This window comes from Limulus polyphemus, unplaced genomic scaffold (genome assembly GCF_000517525.1).
Source record: "Limulus polyphemus unplaced genomic scaffold, Limulus_polyphemus-2.1.2 Scaffold3110, whole genome shotgun sequence".
NCBI lineage: Eukaryota > Metazoa > Arthropoda > Merostomata > Xiphosura > Limulidae > Limulus > Limulus polyphemus.
Genome location: NW_013668720.1, coordinates 103,470 through 122,909, shown reverse-complemented (window position 1 = coordinate 122,909; position 19,440 = coordinate 103,470). Strand labels below are relative to the sequence as shown.

The window sequence follows — 19,440 nt, the reverse complement described above, 5'->3', positions numbered from 1 at the left end:
AATATTTCTGACAAAAAAAAAGGTTATTAGATTATTTAAAAAACAGTACTCCTGAAAGAGAGATGTAAAAAATATTCAAATCAAATTCAGCACGCAAAACTAGATGCTTCAAACAATATAGTCAGGCATGACCAGTATTGTTTGTATTCTGCCATTTAGATGACATTAGAATAATATGTTAGCTGTGGTATTTTCAGATGAAACTGATTTTGTCAAAATATATTAGGTAGGTCTGCTTTATAGCAGAGGATCAGCAGGATATGTTAAGAATTAATAACGAATTTAACTAAAACTGAGTTGGAGCAAAGCCATAAATAGACTGGACATGGTGTTTAACACACAATGAAAACAACCTTTATTTATCAGAGACAGAAAACCAGTGTATGGATTTGCCTATGGACACTTTACTGTCACCTTTCACTGGATTTGTGGGTTGGTTAAATTGGTGTTTTCCCTTAAAATGTATACCTACTAACCATTTCAATCAAGATCTAGTTCAGGAATTTTTTAAAGCCAACCTTTCTCATTTAATTGGAAACTTCAGATTTACCCATTGCAACTAACCCAACTATGTGGCTGGTTATTCTCTTTTGAACACAGGGGAAACCATAACTTCGAGATATCATCTAGCCTATCATTGAAGGATACTGGCTGTCAACATTTTTGCTCAATGTGAAGCATTACAGCCAATCCTCCCATGGGAAGAACAGGCATTGTCTCCATAAATTGATAAAGGAACAAAGGCAGCTAGAACAAAATCCATATAATGACTTTTTGACCAAGTATCATGCCAAGAGTGTGTAGACTTAGAATAAATGAAAAAAAATTAAATAATTCTAAATTAAAATGAGAAAGTTTACCTAGCTGCATGGCAAGGAGTGGCTTGCTTGATCTGGATCTTTCAATTGCACTTCCTGGATTTCCCAAAATGTTAATTGCATCATCCATCAACTAGTGGTATCTCCAAATGTATTGCTGTGGTGAAAGTGGTTTCAACTCCAACTCAGTATCCAGGATCAAGACATTCCATGAACAGACAGGGTCTGACAGTACTTCAAGCTAGTTTTTCTGCAGTGTCATGTTGTAGCCCCAGGCAATGTACTGTGACAGAGTCATTCTTACAATGTTATTATCCAATGTGCTGTTATCCCTTCCAGTTTTAAAAGTTCATTAACTATTTCAGCAAAGCTTAGTCCACCTAGATAGTGAACTTCCTACCATACAAGCAGTGGCAATAGTGTTTTACAAAGACTACAGCTACAAGCAGTTCCTTCTTCATTGGCATTCAGGAGCCACAAGTGTATGACTAATGTACACAATTACATGTTCTATTTCATCCTACAACTGTGATAACACTTTTTCAATTCCATTATTACTGGCATTGATGTCTAACTAAAATGTACTGTCTTGTCATAGATATGCTAACATGAAGCAAGCTTTATGGATAGAAATGCCTGTTCACATCTCTCGTTCCCTTCAAAGTACATCTTAATTTTAATGACAGCAGACAATGATACTGCTATCTTGGAGAAGTTGGCCATAAATTGTTGGTGAAATGATGTAAAACCAAGGAAACTGCAAATTTCTCAATTGGTCACAGAATGAGGCCATTGTCTCACCACTGCTATTTTAACAGGATCTGTAAAGAGACTGTATACAACATGATTGAGAAATTCCATTTCTGTATGCATGAACACTCATTTTCCTGGTTCCACTGTCAAGCTTGCTTTCTTTATCCACTGGAATACCATTCTTAATTTCTAAGCCATAGACTTATGTATCCATCCAAACACTAAAACATCATTGAGGTAGACCAGGCACATCTCCCTTTGTAACACCTTCAGTGTAAGCTCAATTAAATTCTTGGATGGCATGAAATGAAACTCACACAAGTTATCTCTCATGATAAAAGCAGTCTTATGTCTGTTTTTGTCATCTAGTCCAATTTTGCAAGTCTAAAGGGTTGAACCAACAGGAACCTTCCAAAAATCCAAACATTGAACTGTTTACAGCAAAAGGAAGGCATCAGTGTGAGTTACTACATTCATTCATCTAAAACCAACACAGAATTTTATATGTTCCTCCTTCCTGACAATCACTGCTGGAGATGACCAAGCACTCTTGGTAAGTTGATCTTGTATTTCAACATTCACTATATTTCAACATATGCGCTAAAAAGTGCTGCCTGTATCTTTGTTGTGGCAAGTCACTGTTGTTCAACCCAGTTGGCCATCTGGCCCCATAAATATGTTGTCATACTCAACTAACAAGTCACTGAGTTGCTTTCACTGCTTTTGGTCAAGATTATTTGCATTGAAATAGTGATCTCAGATGTGATGGTAGCTACATACATGCTTTCAGATATGGTGTGAAAGACTCAACTCAGTTGGTGTGGTCACTTTTCCTTCTCTTACCACACCAATGATCATTTCAGCATAAAGCTGGATAACCAATTATCCATAATTAGAAAACAACCCTGGGGCTTATTACCTCCTTAAACAGATAACTGCCTGAATGAATGCTGCTTGTTTCTGAACATGAAACTGTTTATTTCATGCATGGGCTTTTTATCCAAATTATACAGCACTGACACATTAGACTTCATCCTAGTAAACCATAGAATACTACGTATATTTATATAGAAGTACTGTTATTTCCTTTATTACATACAGTCATGCAGTCCACTGTTTCTGAGCTTGATCTGGCCAACCTCGGATAACTCTCCCATAGAATATCAGTTTATTAGTTGCACTGATAGTTTCTACAGCATATCCATTCCATGCTAATGCCAGAAATGAGGTTGGAGATGGTTGCTTTCATTCTTTGAGTGACATCTCTTAGATGCAGCTAGAGATCAGCTTCTCCACTCGTGAATAGTCTATTGCTATTTGCCAGAATGAAATTAGTATTGATTTGCCAAAGTGGTTATCTCATTGGAGGTTATGATATATTATGAGATTTACCAGTATTATGAAGTCTTGTGTCAATCAGAAACTTATTTTCTTGCCATTGTACCCTTTCAGGTACATGCCAAACTCCATCCAGCTGTGAGAGAGCTGGGCTGATCACCAAGCCTTTTGACACAAACTGTTTGCCATGTTCTCCAACTATGTGGCCAGATTCAGCTTAGGCTCGGATAGTTTTTCAGAACTGTAGCAGTAGCTTTTACCACAAGCTGCTGGTTCTTCTGGACCTGCTGAGCCATCATTTGAAACTGATAGCCTTGCCCACCATACTTCTCAGCAAAGCATTGGTGCTGCTGGTTGTTTATCACTTGCTGAACCATCATCTGATAGCCTTGTCTACTTTGCTTTTGGCAAAAAACACATAATTCATGTGGAGACATCATCGGTATAGGATGTGGTGTCTTCTTAATCTGCAGAAGCCATCACAGGGTATGCTTTACCATGCAGATGGCATAGTTTGTCTGTGTAAGCAGCTGTACTTTCAGCAGCACTCTTCTTCTGAGCCTTGAACTTAGCAAAATGGATTGTTTGATTTTTCACTGGATTAAATTGATAGCACAACTTGCCCATTACTGTGTCCCACTTTTCTAGTTGTACTTCATTAAAATGCATGATAGAGTCCAGGGCTAGACCATTCGAGCTCAAGATCAGGCATTGGACTGCCTGCTCTTGATACCTACAATCCCAAGCAGTTACCTGTCTGAAACATATAAGAAAACTGTCCAGATCTTTATTTGCTGCACCTTGAAACATTGAGGGCAAAATCTGCATGGCATCACTCACAGGGACCTATAGTGGTGGCCATTGCCTGACTGAAATGTTGCCAACATCATAGGTATGCTACAGTAGGTGTACTCAGGCAAGTAGTCATTCACTAGTTCAGAGGAGCAGAACAGTGAGTTAGTTGCTCTCAACAGCTCATTCAGGTTCTTTGTTTGATGCCATGTTTTTTTTAGATCCAATCTCACCCTGGCTGAGAAAACTTCTATTCTGCCCCATGGTTTGGAGTTTTTCTGGTTGGTAGCTGCTATCTCCCTATCTCACCTGCCAGAGAAACAGCTCTTACTGGCAAACTTCAAACACCAGTAGCATAATTCTTCCCAGCTGATCTTGACCACTGCTGGAGTTGAGTTACTGTAGCTGCTGACAGCCTGGAATCCCTGTAGAGACAGCATCATCAAGTTTCTTCAGTCATATGTGCTTCCCTTGTCTTGAGATTGATCCTCAGAGGTAATGCCCAATCTACCATTCTGGGTGCTCTAGTCAGAGGCTGTTCTTCCTAATTCTGTGGTTGTAAAAAGATTGAAGTTATAGTCCTTAGTATCATTAGTGAAAGCCCTGTGTTAAGGAAAGGACTTCTCTTACTATTGGCTGACTTTCCCTTTAAGTCATGAGTACTTCTAACTGAATATAAAAAGTCATTCCTATAAATTTGGCAACATAAGAGTTTAAGTAAGGGAAATTCATACTTTATCAGGAAAGAGAAAACATCATAATAACATCTCCATACAGCACCAAAATTATTCTTTCCTATTTCCTATATACATGTAGTTATTTACAGGTGAAACTGATCTCACAGGGATCCACTATATAATGGAAAGATCAGCAGGATGTATTACAAAGTGATTATAAATTTATCTAAAACTAACCAATTTTGAGTAAAGAAATAAATAGGCTAAACATGATGTGTGTCACACACAATGAAAATAGTCTTTATTAATCAAAGACACAAAACATAGTGTGTGTGTGTGTGTGTGTTCTTGCTTTTGGACTGAATTTGTGAGTTGAATAGAATGGTGGTGTTTTCCTTTGAGATGTATTCCCACTTATCATTTTATTCAAGATCCATTACATGAAAGTTCAAAACTAATGTTTTATTAGAGGACAATGGCTCTAGACATTTTTACACAATGTGCAACATTACAACCATTTTTCCTATGGGCAGAACAGGTGTTATTTCTATAGAATTACAATGGAACAAAGGCAGATAGAATGAAGACAACTTAAAGTTGGTGCTACTATAGCATGTGGTCTACACAGATACTATCATCATAACCATTTTAATGATTCACTAAAACCTAATTTCTTGCTAAATAATTTATATCTATCCATGTTTTTGTTCAGCAAATAATAATAATTTAATAAGTTATGTTTTTCAAAAGAAAACTTTATATTTAGGTTATAATTGTGCTAGTTTTGATTGTTGGAATTTATTTCATTGTGATTATATTTGCCCCCAAAACATTATATAATGGTATTTTGTACATTATTAGTTTAATAGCACTATTTATAATAACTGACAGCAATTGCAAATAAACGAAATTTAAAACGGTTATGATGATGATAGTATCTGTGTAGATCGCATGCTATAGTGTAAATATCTTTGTAAATCGCATGCTGTAGTAGCACTTTAAAGTCGTTCTTGACCACATTTTATGCAAGAAGTACATAAACTTGGAATATTTAAATTTTTTCATTTATTTTAAATTAAAACAAGAAGGTAGAAAATGCATGGTATACCTGCATACCAACAGCTATGAAAAGCACTGGTAGTCTCCTGGCAGGTTGTGTATACTAGAATTAGTAGAATAATATGTCAGTTTTGACTGGTACTGTTAGTTTTTTCACAGTTAGAGGATACTAGAATAGTGCATATATCAAAAATAGTATGAATAGTGTGAAAAAGGGACTTAGCAAGAACCCTGGTAATTGGAGTCTGTTGTTAGAGTTAATTGAAAGAAACATTTTAATTATTTTATTGTTTGAAGAGAAACTATATTTTATCCAAAAACCTATTACAAATGACATTATTCCAAAGTAGTTAGTTAGCTTGATGTTAAACTTTTGATAAAATGCTTTATAAAAGTTTTTTTTTGATCTAGAATTTCATAGCTCACCCACTTCTGTCCAAAATTTAATAGAAAATTTATATTTTTGTTACAATGATGTTAATTGGAATACTCTTGACAATATTTTTATTTTATATAAAACATGACTAATGCCAATTTTTAGAATAATTGTTTTATTTTTGTCATTGTGAATTAGTTGTGGTATGATGCAGTCTTAACGCAATCTTTAAAGTAACTAAGAAGTGGACAAGAGAAGTTCTAAAAGAAATTGGCATGTTTCTAGAAAGAAAAGGGAGTCATTTACATTTATATTTGCTGACTTGTAGAGAGAACTGTCTAATGAATTTCTGAAAGTCCCTGACTTAAAGGGAGTCATTTACATTTATATTTTCTGACTTCTAGAGAGAACTGTCTAATGAGTTTCTGCAAGCCCCTGACTTAAAGGGAGTCAGTTACATTTATATTTTCTGACTTGTAGAGAGAACTCTGTCTAATGAGTTTCTGCAAGCCCCTGACTTAAAGGGAGTCAGTTACATATATATTTTCTGACTTGTAGAGAGTACTGTCTAATGAGTTTCTGAAAGTCCCTGACTTAAAATATTTGCAGTTTATTATTTGGAGCTTAAGTTATATTAATAGTGTGGATTTATGGTAGTAAGACTTTACAAAATGTTGTGATACAAATGCATTAAAGGCATTTCCTTTTAATTATCACACCAGTTCTCCACAAAACCCAAGCTTTTAGATTTAAAGTTTTTCTTTACAAGGGGTACTTATAGTTGTTGAATAAGGTAGTGTAATCACGTAACACAAACTTCTAGATGTAAGGTTTTCCTTCACAAAGAATGGTTAGAGATGTTGAGTAAGGCAGTGTGAATCACATATCACAAGCTTCTAAAATTAAAGTTTTTCTTTACAAGGGGTGCTTATAGTTGTTGAATAAGGCAGTGTAATCACATAACACAAGCTTCTAGATGTAATTGTTTTTTGTACAGGTGTGGCCATTAGGGGTACAACTCAGATTTCTCCAGTTTCCTTTTTTATTACATGAGGTATGCATACAGTCTATGTACTCTCAATCATTACTGGCATATTTAGGACAAAAATAGAAATACTATTTTTATTTATTGGTAAAACACTATTTCTGCAATTGCTATAAAATGAATCATATAAATGATTTGTTAACTTTCATAAACCTGTCACTGGGCATCAACAGGAACATCTGCTAATAGTTGTTGAATCGGGTGGTGTAATCACATAACAGAAATTTCTAAGTGTAAGGTATTTCTTTACAAGGGGGTGGTTATAGTTTTATTTATCACACCAGTTCATCACGTAACAACACAAGCTTTTAGATGTAAAATTTTTTCTTTACAAGGGGTAGTTATAGTGGTTGAGCAAGGTAGAGCAACCACATAACACAAGTTTCTAGATCTAAGGTCTTTCTTTACAAGGGGTTGTTATAGTTTTAATTAGAACATTTTTAACACATAATGCAAGCTTCCAGATGTAAGGTTGTCTTCACAAAGGGTGATTATGGTGTTTAATTAAGGCATTGTGATTTTGCATGACTAGAATCTAGGGGATCTTGAAAACTTTCTGCATGGTTGTCATATGCAAAGACCAGGAGACTTGTAGCATAAGTCATTGGTTTGAAGATATCTCGTATCCTAGTCTCTCATTGTACATCTTTAATAGAGTATAAAAAATTTTAATTTTGCCAAATTTCTAGTTTAGAACCCATTAAATCCTTTAAGTAAAATGTGAAAGTAGCCTTAGACATTAATATGTATGATGTGAATCAGTCGGGGATTTTTATCTGCTGTTTTATGTTCTAATTGTATTGTACCCAAAATTACCCTAAATATTAGGCTACCTTACAACTATCACAAGCAGAAGAGATACTTCCAGGGTCTTGCAATTGGATTTTGATTGGTCAGCTATAGAGAGAATGTGAATTATGAAAAAAGCTTTGGTTCTTTCAAAGAGGCTCTTTCCAGCTTTGACGTAGTCAAAACTAACCTGTGTGATACTGCATCTTCTGTCCATTCTTCTTTGTTCCTAACAGACCATTTATTTTCCTCTTGACTGTTAGTGTGTATAAAATTTTCTAGTTATTGTACAGGATAATTTAGTTTTTTCCTTTTCTTGACAACAAACCAATCATGTTTCTTTTCTTCAATGAAATAGTTAAACATTTCGTTACTGTGGTGATAAAATACCTATATATCCTATGTTCTGAGTCCTGGAATACAAGAACTTTAGTTTATCAGTCAAAAAGACACTGGGTAACTGTGATTTTTACTGGTTAGTGTATAGTTAGAGAGTAGATATTAGTTCTTATATGTGAAATGTAAATTGGTTTAGTGTATTGATATAACAGGATGTCTACAGTGCATGAAACCTAGAATGACCATTCTTTGTAATGTTATTGCTTTATATGCTTATAGAACTCACCTACATCAAGTGATATCTCTTCATTATTTCATATGTGCAATTTATCATTGTGATTCAAAGAGTTGCTTAGTTTGAAAGTTGAGTATGTATGCAAAGTATGGAAAAAGTTAATAAAGGTTAAATAAAAATCTCAAACAGGTTTCATTGTTGTTAATCTATATCAATGTTTTGGACATAAGCCCTTCTTCAGGGTATATTAAAATATTGTATTATCCTGCAGTTTCTATTTTGACTTAAAGAGTTTAAACTGTATGTATTGAGAGTTTGTTTTATTATCATGTAATTGTACATACAGTGAAGTGAAACAAAACATTTAAGAACAATAAGAAGCCATTGAAGCTGTCCCATCCACTTAAAAAACAAAAATAAAAAACTTAAATCCTGCACTGATCATTTAAATGTTTATTAGACCTTCCTTGAAACTCCCTTAATTTTCAAGATAGTAACTCACTTCTTCATACAGAAATGCTATCTTTCTTGTGCATCTGCCTGTGAGATTTGCATTCCACTAGCCTTAAGGTAACTCCCATTTAAATTCATGTGTTTAACATGAACTACATTATCATGCAACAAAAGCCCCCCCACCAATAGGAAGGTGACACAATCTCCATGTGCATTACGTCTCCCTATGCACTTGTGATAACGTCATTCTTGTCTTCGGTGCTTTGTTGAAAAGATGTGTTTAAATTTTGTTTGACTTTTGTTTGATGAGTTTACATTTGTCAACAAAACTTTGTTTTCATTATACTTTGTCTTCACAGCTTTATTATAATGAATTCTCAAGCAGTGGTGACTTCTTTGTTCTGTGCGAGTGATGATATTGCTCACACAGGCCCTGTATCTACTATAGCATCAGGGGGGAATTCTTGACTGAGGAAGATTTCATGGCCATTGTGCAACATGTTGAGGGGTTCATTGTGCATACTAGGCTTTCTAACATCCTTCCCCTCATTTCGAGTTTGAACAGGAGGATGAAGAAATTGCTTGCCTGTTTCCTCATTCTGGCTTTGTATTGGATACCTCCCAACTGGTCAAGGAAAGTCCTCAGTCTTCAACACCCTTTCAGGACTTGATCTCTCAGGTATATTTCTTTCTTTCTCTCTCACCCATGTCCAACGCTCTATGATCCTAATTCTTATGATTATCTAGTCCCTCACCTGACATTCAGGTTCATGCTGAATACTTCCTTGAAAAACTTTATAACCATCTTCATATTCCTTGTCCTCCTTGCCTCTCTGATTCTCATTTTCTGTCTTACAATCATTCTTCTTTTCCCTTTCATGATTCTGAATCATTGGAATCTCTATTACTTGCTAGGGGAGTGGCCCCCCCTGTCTACTATTATACTCTCCAATGCTTAATTTTCATTTCTTTTTCTCACCATTCTTCATTACCTTGTTTTTACCACTATGGCCCATACCACTTCCTCTGACATCTTCCTTCTTACTTGATGCCTTTGCTGTTGGGACTTGTTAGGTAGAAATACACTCATTACTAATGTACTTCTAATGTACATTCTCTATCTGCATGTTCTTCATCAACTTCTTCTTCATCTCCTGTCTAAGATGAGCTCAACCTTTTCACCTTTCCCTGTGAGCTATGTGGTGTCTGGTGTCTCTTGAAACCTCTTATTACTTTAGGGCGTGCATGCATGCATGCACCTTTTCAGTGGACTTTGCAAGACAAATGGATTTTTTCATGGGATCCACTGTCCTCAATTGTGAACCTCCTCTCTCATCTACTCGAGGAACTATTATGGTGGCTAGACTGAGCCAACACTATTGCTATAGTTCCCTTATCATTCCCAGACTAGATCTCCATCTCTTCTCTGATGTTTTCTTCTCAAGTTGGGGTATTTTTCTGAATGACATAACTTCTGGCATTTGGGTGTAGGATAAGTGTTTATTTCATATCAACATACTGAAATTTCTCATTGTTCATTGCACACATTCACATTTCCTGCCCCTACTGGTGGATCACTTGGTCATGATCCACTCTGACAATTACACAGTCATTCCATACACCATTCATCAAGGGAGCACACATTCCAGGACCCTTTCCTTTTTTGCAGTAAACCTACCCTTCTGGGTTCATTTGCATCATGTTCATCTTTCCTGTAATGACTGGAAACTATGAATCTAGTGGCATACTGTCTTTTTTACTCAAACTGTGTTCTACCAACAGAGTGGCCTACACCCCCAGGTCCTTTATTGGGTTTGCTCTTGGTTGGGCTCACCTCTCATAGACACCTTTGTTACCCCTATCAACTCCAAGCTTCCTTTCTTCTGGTCTCCAGTTCCTCATTCTTTGGCTCTGACTGTCAGTGCTCTCAACCAGGATTGGTATTATCATTTTTTATATATATATATATCCTCCTCTTTGTCTACTCCCTCTGTTCTCACCATGATATGTAAAAATTATGTTGGGTCCTATTGGTGGTGCTTCTTTGGCCAGCTCAACCTTGGTTTCCTCTGCTTCTTTGCAGAGGAAATGAAACCCCCTTCCTCTGCCCAATATCTTTGATTCATCATGGGATATATGTCCTTTCATTATCATGTATGAAATTTGTGTGGTCCATCACCTTTCAAGCTGGACTATCTGATTATATAGCCTCTTTGTTTTCACATTCCTGTTGCCCTTTCACATTGTCTGTCAATGTAAGTGGCATTGTTGTTGACCCATCCACCACTCCTTTCCTCCCAGCCATCCCACTGTTAACCACCTATCTGCCTGTTTTACTTGGTTGTTTGACCATAATTTGTTGACGTCCACCATTATTGGTTATTGGGCTGAGTTATCCACCACATTTCACCTTTCCCAGTACCTCTTCTGCTCCTTCTTTCTTCACTGACCTCATCATCTGACTCTTCTGCTGGACTGGGTGGTAATGTAGTTTTACATACTCTCATATGTGATACATTTGAGCCTTTGGCTTCATGCTTTTTATAACACCTTTCATTCAAGACTTATCTCCTCCTTCTTCTCACCTGTGGTTTCTGTCATTTAAACATCTATGCAATTGTTTCTTGTACTCTCTTTCACAGCACTTATATACACCTCTATCCAGACTGGTCCTTCCTTCCTAAAACCTCTGCTGCTTGGGAAAGTGACTGCACTTTCTCTCCACTTTCTTTCCATCACCTCTGTAATTGTTCAGACCTGGATCAGCTACTGTGTCCTATTCAGCTTGTTCGATGCTGCTTATGCACTTCACCCTTTAGGAATCCCCTTACATTCCTGGGAAAAGAGTTATAACCTGGTTGAGATGAGATGCAGTCTCCCACAGGTATGCCCTTATGGAGCCTTTGCCATTCGGTGCCACACTCCAAAGGCTTCTCTTTGGATATTTTCTGAAGAGAGCTCATCTAGGCAAATTTTTGCACCATTCCCTCCACCATTTCAACATGGGATTCTAGCATTCTGTGTGTAGAGGTGAGTTATCACTGTGGAAGTTAACTTTTTCCTGATCTGTAAATGCATTTCAAATAAATATTCACCATGTTTTTGTCTCACCTCATCAAAGAATAACATTATCCCAAGTGCAAGTGCATAGGGAGAGTTACTGCACATGGAGATCTTGTATCGCATGATGAAGTCATCATGGTCCAATGCAGTTCATGTTAAACACATGAGTTTAGGTGGGAGTTACCTCAAGGCTAGTAGCATGCAAGTCTCATTGACAGATGCATGAGAAAGATTATATTTCTATATGTAAAGATGAATATCCATCAGAAATACATCTTGAGATTAGGAAAATGTTAATTCTACTGCATCCTCCATTTCTGAAGTCAACCCATTCCAAAGGCCAACCACCCTTTTAGAAAAGTAAAACTATCTAAGATGAAGATGGCTTCAATCCTGCCAAAATGTTTGTTTGTAATCCCTTTGTCTCAACATTCTAGCTACTAAATATGAAAAAAAAAGATGATGCATCAATACAATCAATTCTAGTAATAATCTTGAACACTTCAATCAAATCCCCTTTAACTCTTTTTTTTTTCCAAGAGAAAACAATTTTAGAGACCTTAACCTGTCCTTGTATGGCAATCATTCCATCCCAGCTATCATCCTAGTAGCCTTCCTTTGAACCTTTTTCAATAATTCAATGCCCTTTTTAAGGTTAGGAGCCCCAAAGTGAACACAATACTTTAAATGAGGCCTAAGCAGTGACCTATACAATGAAGTCATAACCTCTTCAGGCTTGTAATCAATATTTCAGTTAATACAACCAAATTCCTGTTTGCCCTACCATACACACTGTTTTTCTGTGTAATACCAGGCTGTACTACATGTTTTCCATTCCTTTTAATATAAAAGTTAAGTTCATTAAATTTTTTTTGTCTATTTCATTAGGTTGGAATATAGCATTTCTCAAGCAGTTTTCTAGCTTTAACTTTCTTCAGGGGCTAATTGGATCAAGTGGAGATTAGGTGCCTTCTTGTTTAATTCTGTTGTAGGAATAACAACATGCTTTTTAATTAGCATGGCTAGTTATTCTTGTTGTCAAATCATGGAGTAGCTGCACGTGGATTTGCCCATGGTTTTCACTGCCCATTGGCCAACTGATATAACAGACACCAATCATTGATTTCTTGCATCAGAAACTTGAGAGTTTATTCCCATATTTAAAATAGTATTGTGTCTGAAAGAGGAGATTTTGTCTTAGATTTCAATACATTTTATCAGATTTTTCATATTTTCTTCAGCAGATATTTTATCAAACTTTGAGCAAAGTTTATTTTAGCAGTTGTCTTAGAATTTTAGGAGGGTTCTACATTGATGTTTGTCAGTTTTGAATATGATTTACTACTACTAAGTTTCCATGGGTTACTTAAAGAACTTTCAGTTAGATCAGTGAAAACTTTTAAAGTTCTCTCCTTCCTCTGTGGTAACATTGTCAGTGTTTTTTATTGTTGTATAGTTTGACTTTTTGGGAATGTTACAAATTCTCTAGTGACTCTAGAGATAACTTCTACCTTTGTTTGTATGGGTGGATAGATTTTCCCATTAGTTTAGTTTATTGAGTAAGAGTGCAAGTTCATCTGCGAGCAAACAGTGAGTTTGTTTAGTGTCTTAGTCTTAGTTCCTCTCGTTCCGTTGGGAACATTGGTCAGCGAGACCTCGCCATCTGCCTCTGTCATGAGCAGTTTAGTGTACTTAGCATTATTTTCTTTCTTTTCTTATATAAGAGTTAGCTCTATAGATTCATCTTAACTTGGAAACACTCTTTATCATACACTCTTGGTATGGTAGTCTAGGTTACAAGAGGACGAAAAGAGATAATAGGGGCTTTTGGCTTAACAAAGTCTTCAACACTCTGGCTAGTCACACCAGTCCTTTTGTTTCCCTTTCTCTTTTTTTTTATACCTACACAGTCACTTGTTCTGTAGTATGTGTGTGTTTTATTATAGCAAAGCCACACTGGGCTATCTGCTGTGTCTACTGAAGGAAATTGAACCTCTTATTTTAGCATCATAAATCCAAAGACTGTCCTCTTGTAATCTGTGGTACTGCCTTGAATTGTACAATAGGGTAATATTCTTTGTACTATAAATTTTGATACGATATCTTACCTCTTCGCACAAAATAGCTTTTCTCGATTAGTACTGCCCTCTATAGGTACTAATTTTTAATGCTCACCACTAGCTTTCCACCTCCTACTTCTGCATATCCACATGCAAATGATCATGCAACAGCTCTCCACCAATAGGAGTGCAACACTACCCTTATCGCAACCAGTGCCCTCTTCACATTTGCACTCATTGATCACTTCTCGATTAGCAGTACTACTGTACAGACGTGTTGGTTTTTGCTCATGGATTTGTCAACATTTTCCTTTATAACACTGACTTAGTTTCTCTTTACTATATATCTAAATTTTCACATTTTGGACTTACGAAAAACTGCTTTTACCAACTTTTATTACTTTTTTAGAGGCCTTTTGATCTTGTTGATCCCACTCTGTGGCAAGTGGTACCTGACCAGGTATATTTTTTTTTATCTGAAGTCTGCACTGTCCATATGGTGACCATGCTTGATGTCCATTACATTGTAGCCCTTCCTCCTGATGTTCAATTTCAGATGCTGCCAGGTATTGGTTGTGTGTGTGTGTGTGTGTCTGTTCCATTGTCATCTATGCCTAAACAATTATGTCGCAGAATTGGGCTATGCACACCGTAGAGATGAGGTGTGCCATAGGACTGCTAGTAGTTCTCTGTAGTGGTTTTTTGCTTCATAAATATGTTCGTCCTAGACCGTACCCTCCTGGACTAACATGAGTAAAGCAGACAGAGATGGCTGCCCTTCTCTAATGCTCCATAGCATTGAGAGTCTTCCTACCACAGACAATTCCAGATGCTGCCTAGTTTTAGTTTAAAATTTCTATCAACATGGTAACTCTGCTTTTCAAAATAGGGTATCGATGCCACCTGTTGCACTGTTTCTGGTGATGCTGTCCTCAAGACTCTCCAACACGTTTTTTCCCCTCCTTTCTTCTAGTGGAGTATGGGAGTCATTACCCTTACCAGTTCCTAGCTGCTGGGATGGTGGACCATGGAAGCCTGTCCTCCTGAGTGATGAATCATACCACTCAGTTGAGAGTAGGGCAGTGGCACCCTGCAGGTGTTGATGGTGTATAGCACTTCCAACCATGGATCTAATGTACAATTCCAGATGCTGCCAGGTTTTAGTTGCAGCACTACGCCATATTCCTGTCTATATATCTCACTGATTGTTTTTTCCTACTGTGGCATTACTCCATGTTTTCCTCCAGACGTACATTCCTGGTGGGTCTGGTATTGGTTGGAAATGACCTGGTCATGATTAGAATCATGTGTCAATGGTGTAATGCCTTTTCTAGTGCAGACCTGATGTACAATTCCAGAGGCCATCAGATTTTGGTTGAAGCACTCTGCCATGTCACAAATATATAGCTATATTTGCAGTTTGCTCCTCAGGCTGAGATGTTCCTCCTCCCTACTATTCTCCAGATGTACATTACATCCTGGTGGGCCCAGTGTTGGTTGGAGATGGTCCAGCTGAATAATTTCTCACATGTCTGCTATCTGGTGTCCCTCCTCCTACTGTGGGCTGGATGATAAATGCCCATTGCTGCCAGGTTTTGGACTGTAGATGCACCTGAAGTTTGAGGTCCCCCTTCCTACCGTGTTGGTTGAAGCTTGACGCAGCACGTTTTCCCACTTGTGCACAGCCACGTATTCTCCTCGTACTGTAAGTACCATACCCATTGCTGCTAGGTTTTGGACCAGAGATGTCATTTTGCCAGTGCTTTCCACATTTTTTCTGTCCACTGGATGTTGGTTCCTGATCGAACTAGTGTTGGTTGTGTTGGAAATGTATGCAAGTGGAGATTGATTTTGTTATGGAAGCTCATCTTCCCTACCAATTCTTGTTTCAAGGTGAAGAGGTAGGTGATCCTCTACCTACCATGGATCGGATGTACCATTCCAGATACCACCTGGTGTTAGATGAGGTTGAACTACCACTAAGGTCTGTTGTGCCTTAGCCACTTGACACCCTGTGGTCCCATTACTCTGTCATACATATTCTGGGATTCCTTCATATTTGCTTTTTACTTTTGCAACATAGTCATAAAAGAACAAAGAGTATACCTGGATCAGATGTGGTGTGGTCTCCCACTGAGATGTGATGTTTTCTTTTGTGGTTCCACACTTCCTGATCTCTCTTTGAGCATTTCCTAAAAGAGGATCATTTTACCGGCCCTCAACCAGTTCAGTGCGGGATTCTAGCTATTTTGTGAGAGGAGATAAAATATCATATTGGAAGTTAGCATTTTTCTACACTGAAAATGTATTTCAGAAGTGATTAACAAGTGCAAGTTTGAAGAGGATGCTTGTCACAATAGGGGTTGTGTCATGTTCCTATTGGTGGAGAGCTGCTGCATGATTATTTGCATGTGGATATGCAGAAGTAAGAGGTGGATGGCTAGTAGCGAGCATTAAAAATTTGTGCCAATAGAGAGCAGTACTAATTATGAAAAGCTATTTGGTGAGTGAAGTTAAGTATCTATCAGAAATACATTTTCAGTGTAGGAAAATGCTAACTTGTGGGGACTTTTATTGTGACCCAGCTGTCACATCTGTTAAGAAACACACTTGCAAATGAGATCTGCAAATTTCTTGTTTTTTAGGCTCGGACTTCTCTGCTTTATAAAAAAAAACCTTGAGATACCATGGATATCTTCATAGAGTGATTCAACCAGAACACAAAGATCCTTTTCTTTTATAAAACATTTCAGATTATTATCATCGAAATTATATTTATAATTTAAATCATCAGCAAAGTTAAGCAAGTTATTCAGCATTCATTTATCTATGTTTTTGATGTACTACAAAAAGAGGAAAGGTCCCACTACTGAACCCTGAGGTACCCCACTTGTGATAATAAACCAGTTTGACTGATCTCCACTTATAACAACTCTCTTCCCTCTGGCCAATGTTCAGTCTAAAGAGCCACGTTATTCCTCACATCCAAAGAGAGAGAATATTTGAAAATATTTTTATGGGACACCTTCTCAAATGCTTTCCAGAAGTCCAGATATACCAAATCTGCTCTCTCACCCTATTCTATATAAGCAGTACCCTCACAAAAGAATCTCAAAAGATTATTAAGGCAAGACTTTCAATCCCCTGGCACCTGCCCACTACTAAAAATTACAATGAATATTAGCAAGTGGTTCACATATCCATTCATTAAGCTCTCAAAATCTTTCAATATTTTTATGTGTTGTTAGGTAATGAAGGGTATTATATCCCTTACCAGTGAGGTAGCTATAGGGCCAGATTAGGTGAGGGACAAGTGTGTGCAATTATGTGGGAGGCAATAGGAAGCAGTTTCCTCCCACTTTTTTATGTGGGTTCTAATATATACACAATATTCACAGTAATTAAGTCAGATTTTTTTGTCCCTCTACATTTTGGTCCCATATCCCATGAATGGGTGCAATTGATCTATGACCCCTGACTTAGAGAAAAATAAATTAAAAATTGGATGTCTCATTGAATAATATGTTTGTAACTGTGTCATTATGATAATGTAATGTTAGTTATTTAATATAAACTTATTATTTTTTAATGTTTTATCAATGTGTTCCTGCAGTCTCTTTCATAAATATTTGCTCAAACCTTTAACAGAACAATTCCTTGCCATTACTTTATCATAAAAATTCATTATCTTTATATTTATAATATAAATATTAGAATTAATATTTTGTATATTATCTACCCATTGCTTGTGTTTGTGTAGTGCACAAATTGTAGATAGTAGTACAGAATTGTATTTGACTCATTTATGAAGTTCAATTTTGAGCCCCCCCTCCCCATTACAAAATTTGTCTCTGGTCCATCAAGTATTTAATCCAGCCCTGTGTAGCTAATAGGAATTATTAAATAGTGGGTTATTGTTCAGTGAATTATTAATAGTGAAGAAAACACTTAAATAGCATAGAAGAAATAAAGAGATTGAATGATTGACTCGTTTCAGTGAATATAATGATTTTACATTCTTGTAAATATAGGATAGCTATGTAAGGAGGAAGAAATGATAATTATACTTATAAACATGTAAGCCTTGTAAGGCTTTATTTTTTAAATCAATGTTTAGGAGTGACAAAATGCATTGTGTAGATATCACTTAAAATGCTATAATTAGTAACTGATCAGGATGATATTAGGCAAACACACTGATTTATAAGCATAAGGAAGAGTTTTATTGAAGGTGGAACATACTGCATGTTTTGACACACCAACGTTTTGTTGAAACATGTAGTATTATCCACCAGTAATAAAACTCTTCCTTATGCTTATAAATTGTTGTTTGCCTGTCTGTTATTATATTAGCATAATGTGCTTCCTTACTCAAATATCTTAGCAGAAGTCAGTTAAGCCAGAATGTTTTTTTTAAAATCAAAAACAAGGCATAAAGTTTTACATATTTAGTTTACTGTGGTATATTATTTTTTACTCTATAAAAGTTGTATTTTGTTCTTTGTGCACTTTAGGTATTCAACAATAGCTGAGCCAAGTCAGAAGTCTGATCAAAACTTATCACCACCTGTTCCTCCTAAAAATTTAGAGGAATTATATGCAAAACCACAAAAACAGGTAGATATTTTTATTTTTGCATGACTTTTATTGATCTGTCCAGTTGTCCATTCATATAATAGGATCAATGACATCTACAAATATATCATTATGATGATAAAAAAAATGTTGATATATTTTTCGCTTTGTCTTTTCAGTCATATATTAGGTTTATTGTTGTTGTTTTTTTATCTTTTCATTGGGGAAATACTTTTTGTAAATTTTATATGACAATTTGTAATTTTTCACTAAAAGTTTTCTGATGTTAAATAGAAGCCAAGTGTTTCATGGAACAAAGAGATACCAGGTGAACCAGGTTTGGCTTCTCATCAAGAGATTACTACTTCACAGGTGGATGCTCTTCAGTCTTTGAAATGCATCAAAACCCAGGTACAGACTTTTTCTCTTCAATCTTTTAAATACAGTAAAACATTTGGTTGTAAATTCTCTTTTTCAAACAAAATACTTCAGTATACAAATATAGTTTTTCTTTTTTTTTAAACTCCAAATTAAATCAATCCCAGTTATATGTCATTCTGCTTCAGTCTCACTAACAAGTTCGAAACTCATTTATAACTTTTCTCTAAGATGCAAACAAAAAATCAAATGATCACTTCTCTTTTGGACATCTAAACAAATTTCTCATCTGGTCTGCTTTTCTAGAAAACTTTGTTTTTGGAATATTCTACATCCCCATTTGTTTTGTTACTCATGGATAGTAAGTTTTGGTCCATGGTGCATGTATTTAATTGCAGACACAGTGCAAAGTGTTGGTCTCTTGGATTTCTCACTGAATATACACAAGGAATTAGTAAGGCTGAGGGGAAAATTTTTCTGATATGAGGCATCATGGGAAGTGTTTTGAGATGCTCCCTTGCAGATTCATGTATTATTTGAGTTTCATAATAAGTTAATATCTCACTTTATCACTAGTTAAACTTAATATGAATATAATAATGGCTGGAGACGGCTTAAATGGGTAATGAAGAAAAACTTTAATATAAGTTTAACATGACAGCAAATGTACAACGTTTCGATAAGGTTTTG

The 19,440-nt window shown here is 36.3% G+C and overlaps 1 protein-coding gene across 5 annotated transcripts in view; it reads left to right on the top strand.

Moving 5' to 3' along the window:
* The window catches only part of LOC106468680 (centrosomal protein of 89 kDa-like), a 121,237-nt gene that overhangs the window by 10,352 nt on the left and 91,445 nt on the right, over window positions 1–19,440 (top strand). For all 5 annotated transcript variants that reach the window (XR_002612694.1, XM_022397043.1, XM_022397045.1 and 2 more), the window contains exons 4-5: window positions 18,312–18,414; window positions 18,667–18,783. Coding sequence is in view for 4 of the 5 variants with exons in the window: in XM_022397043.1 (XP_022252751.1) it covers window positions 18,312–18,414; window positions 18,667–18,783 (220 nt within the window). In the remaining variant the exon portion in view is untranslated. The remainder of the gene's footprint in view (window positions 1–18,311; window positions 18,415–18,666; window positions 18,784–19,440) is intronic.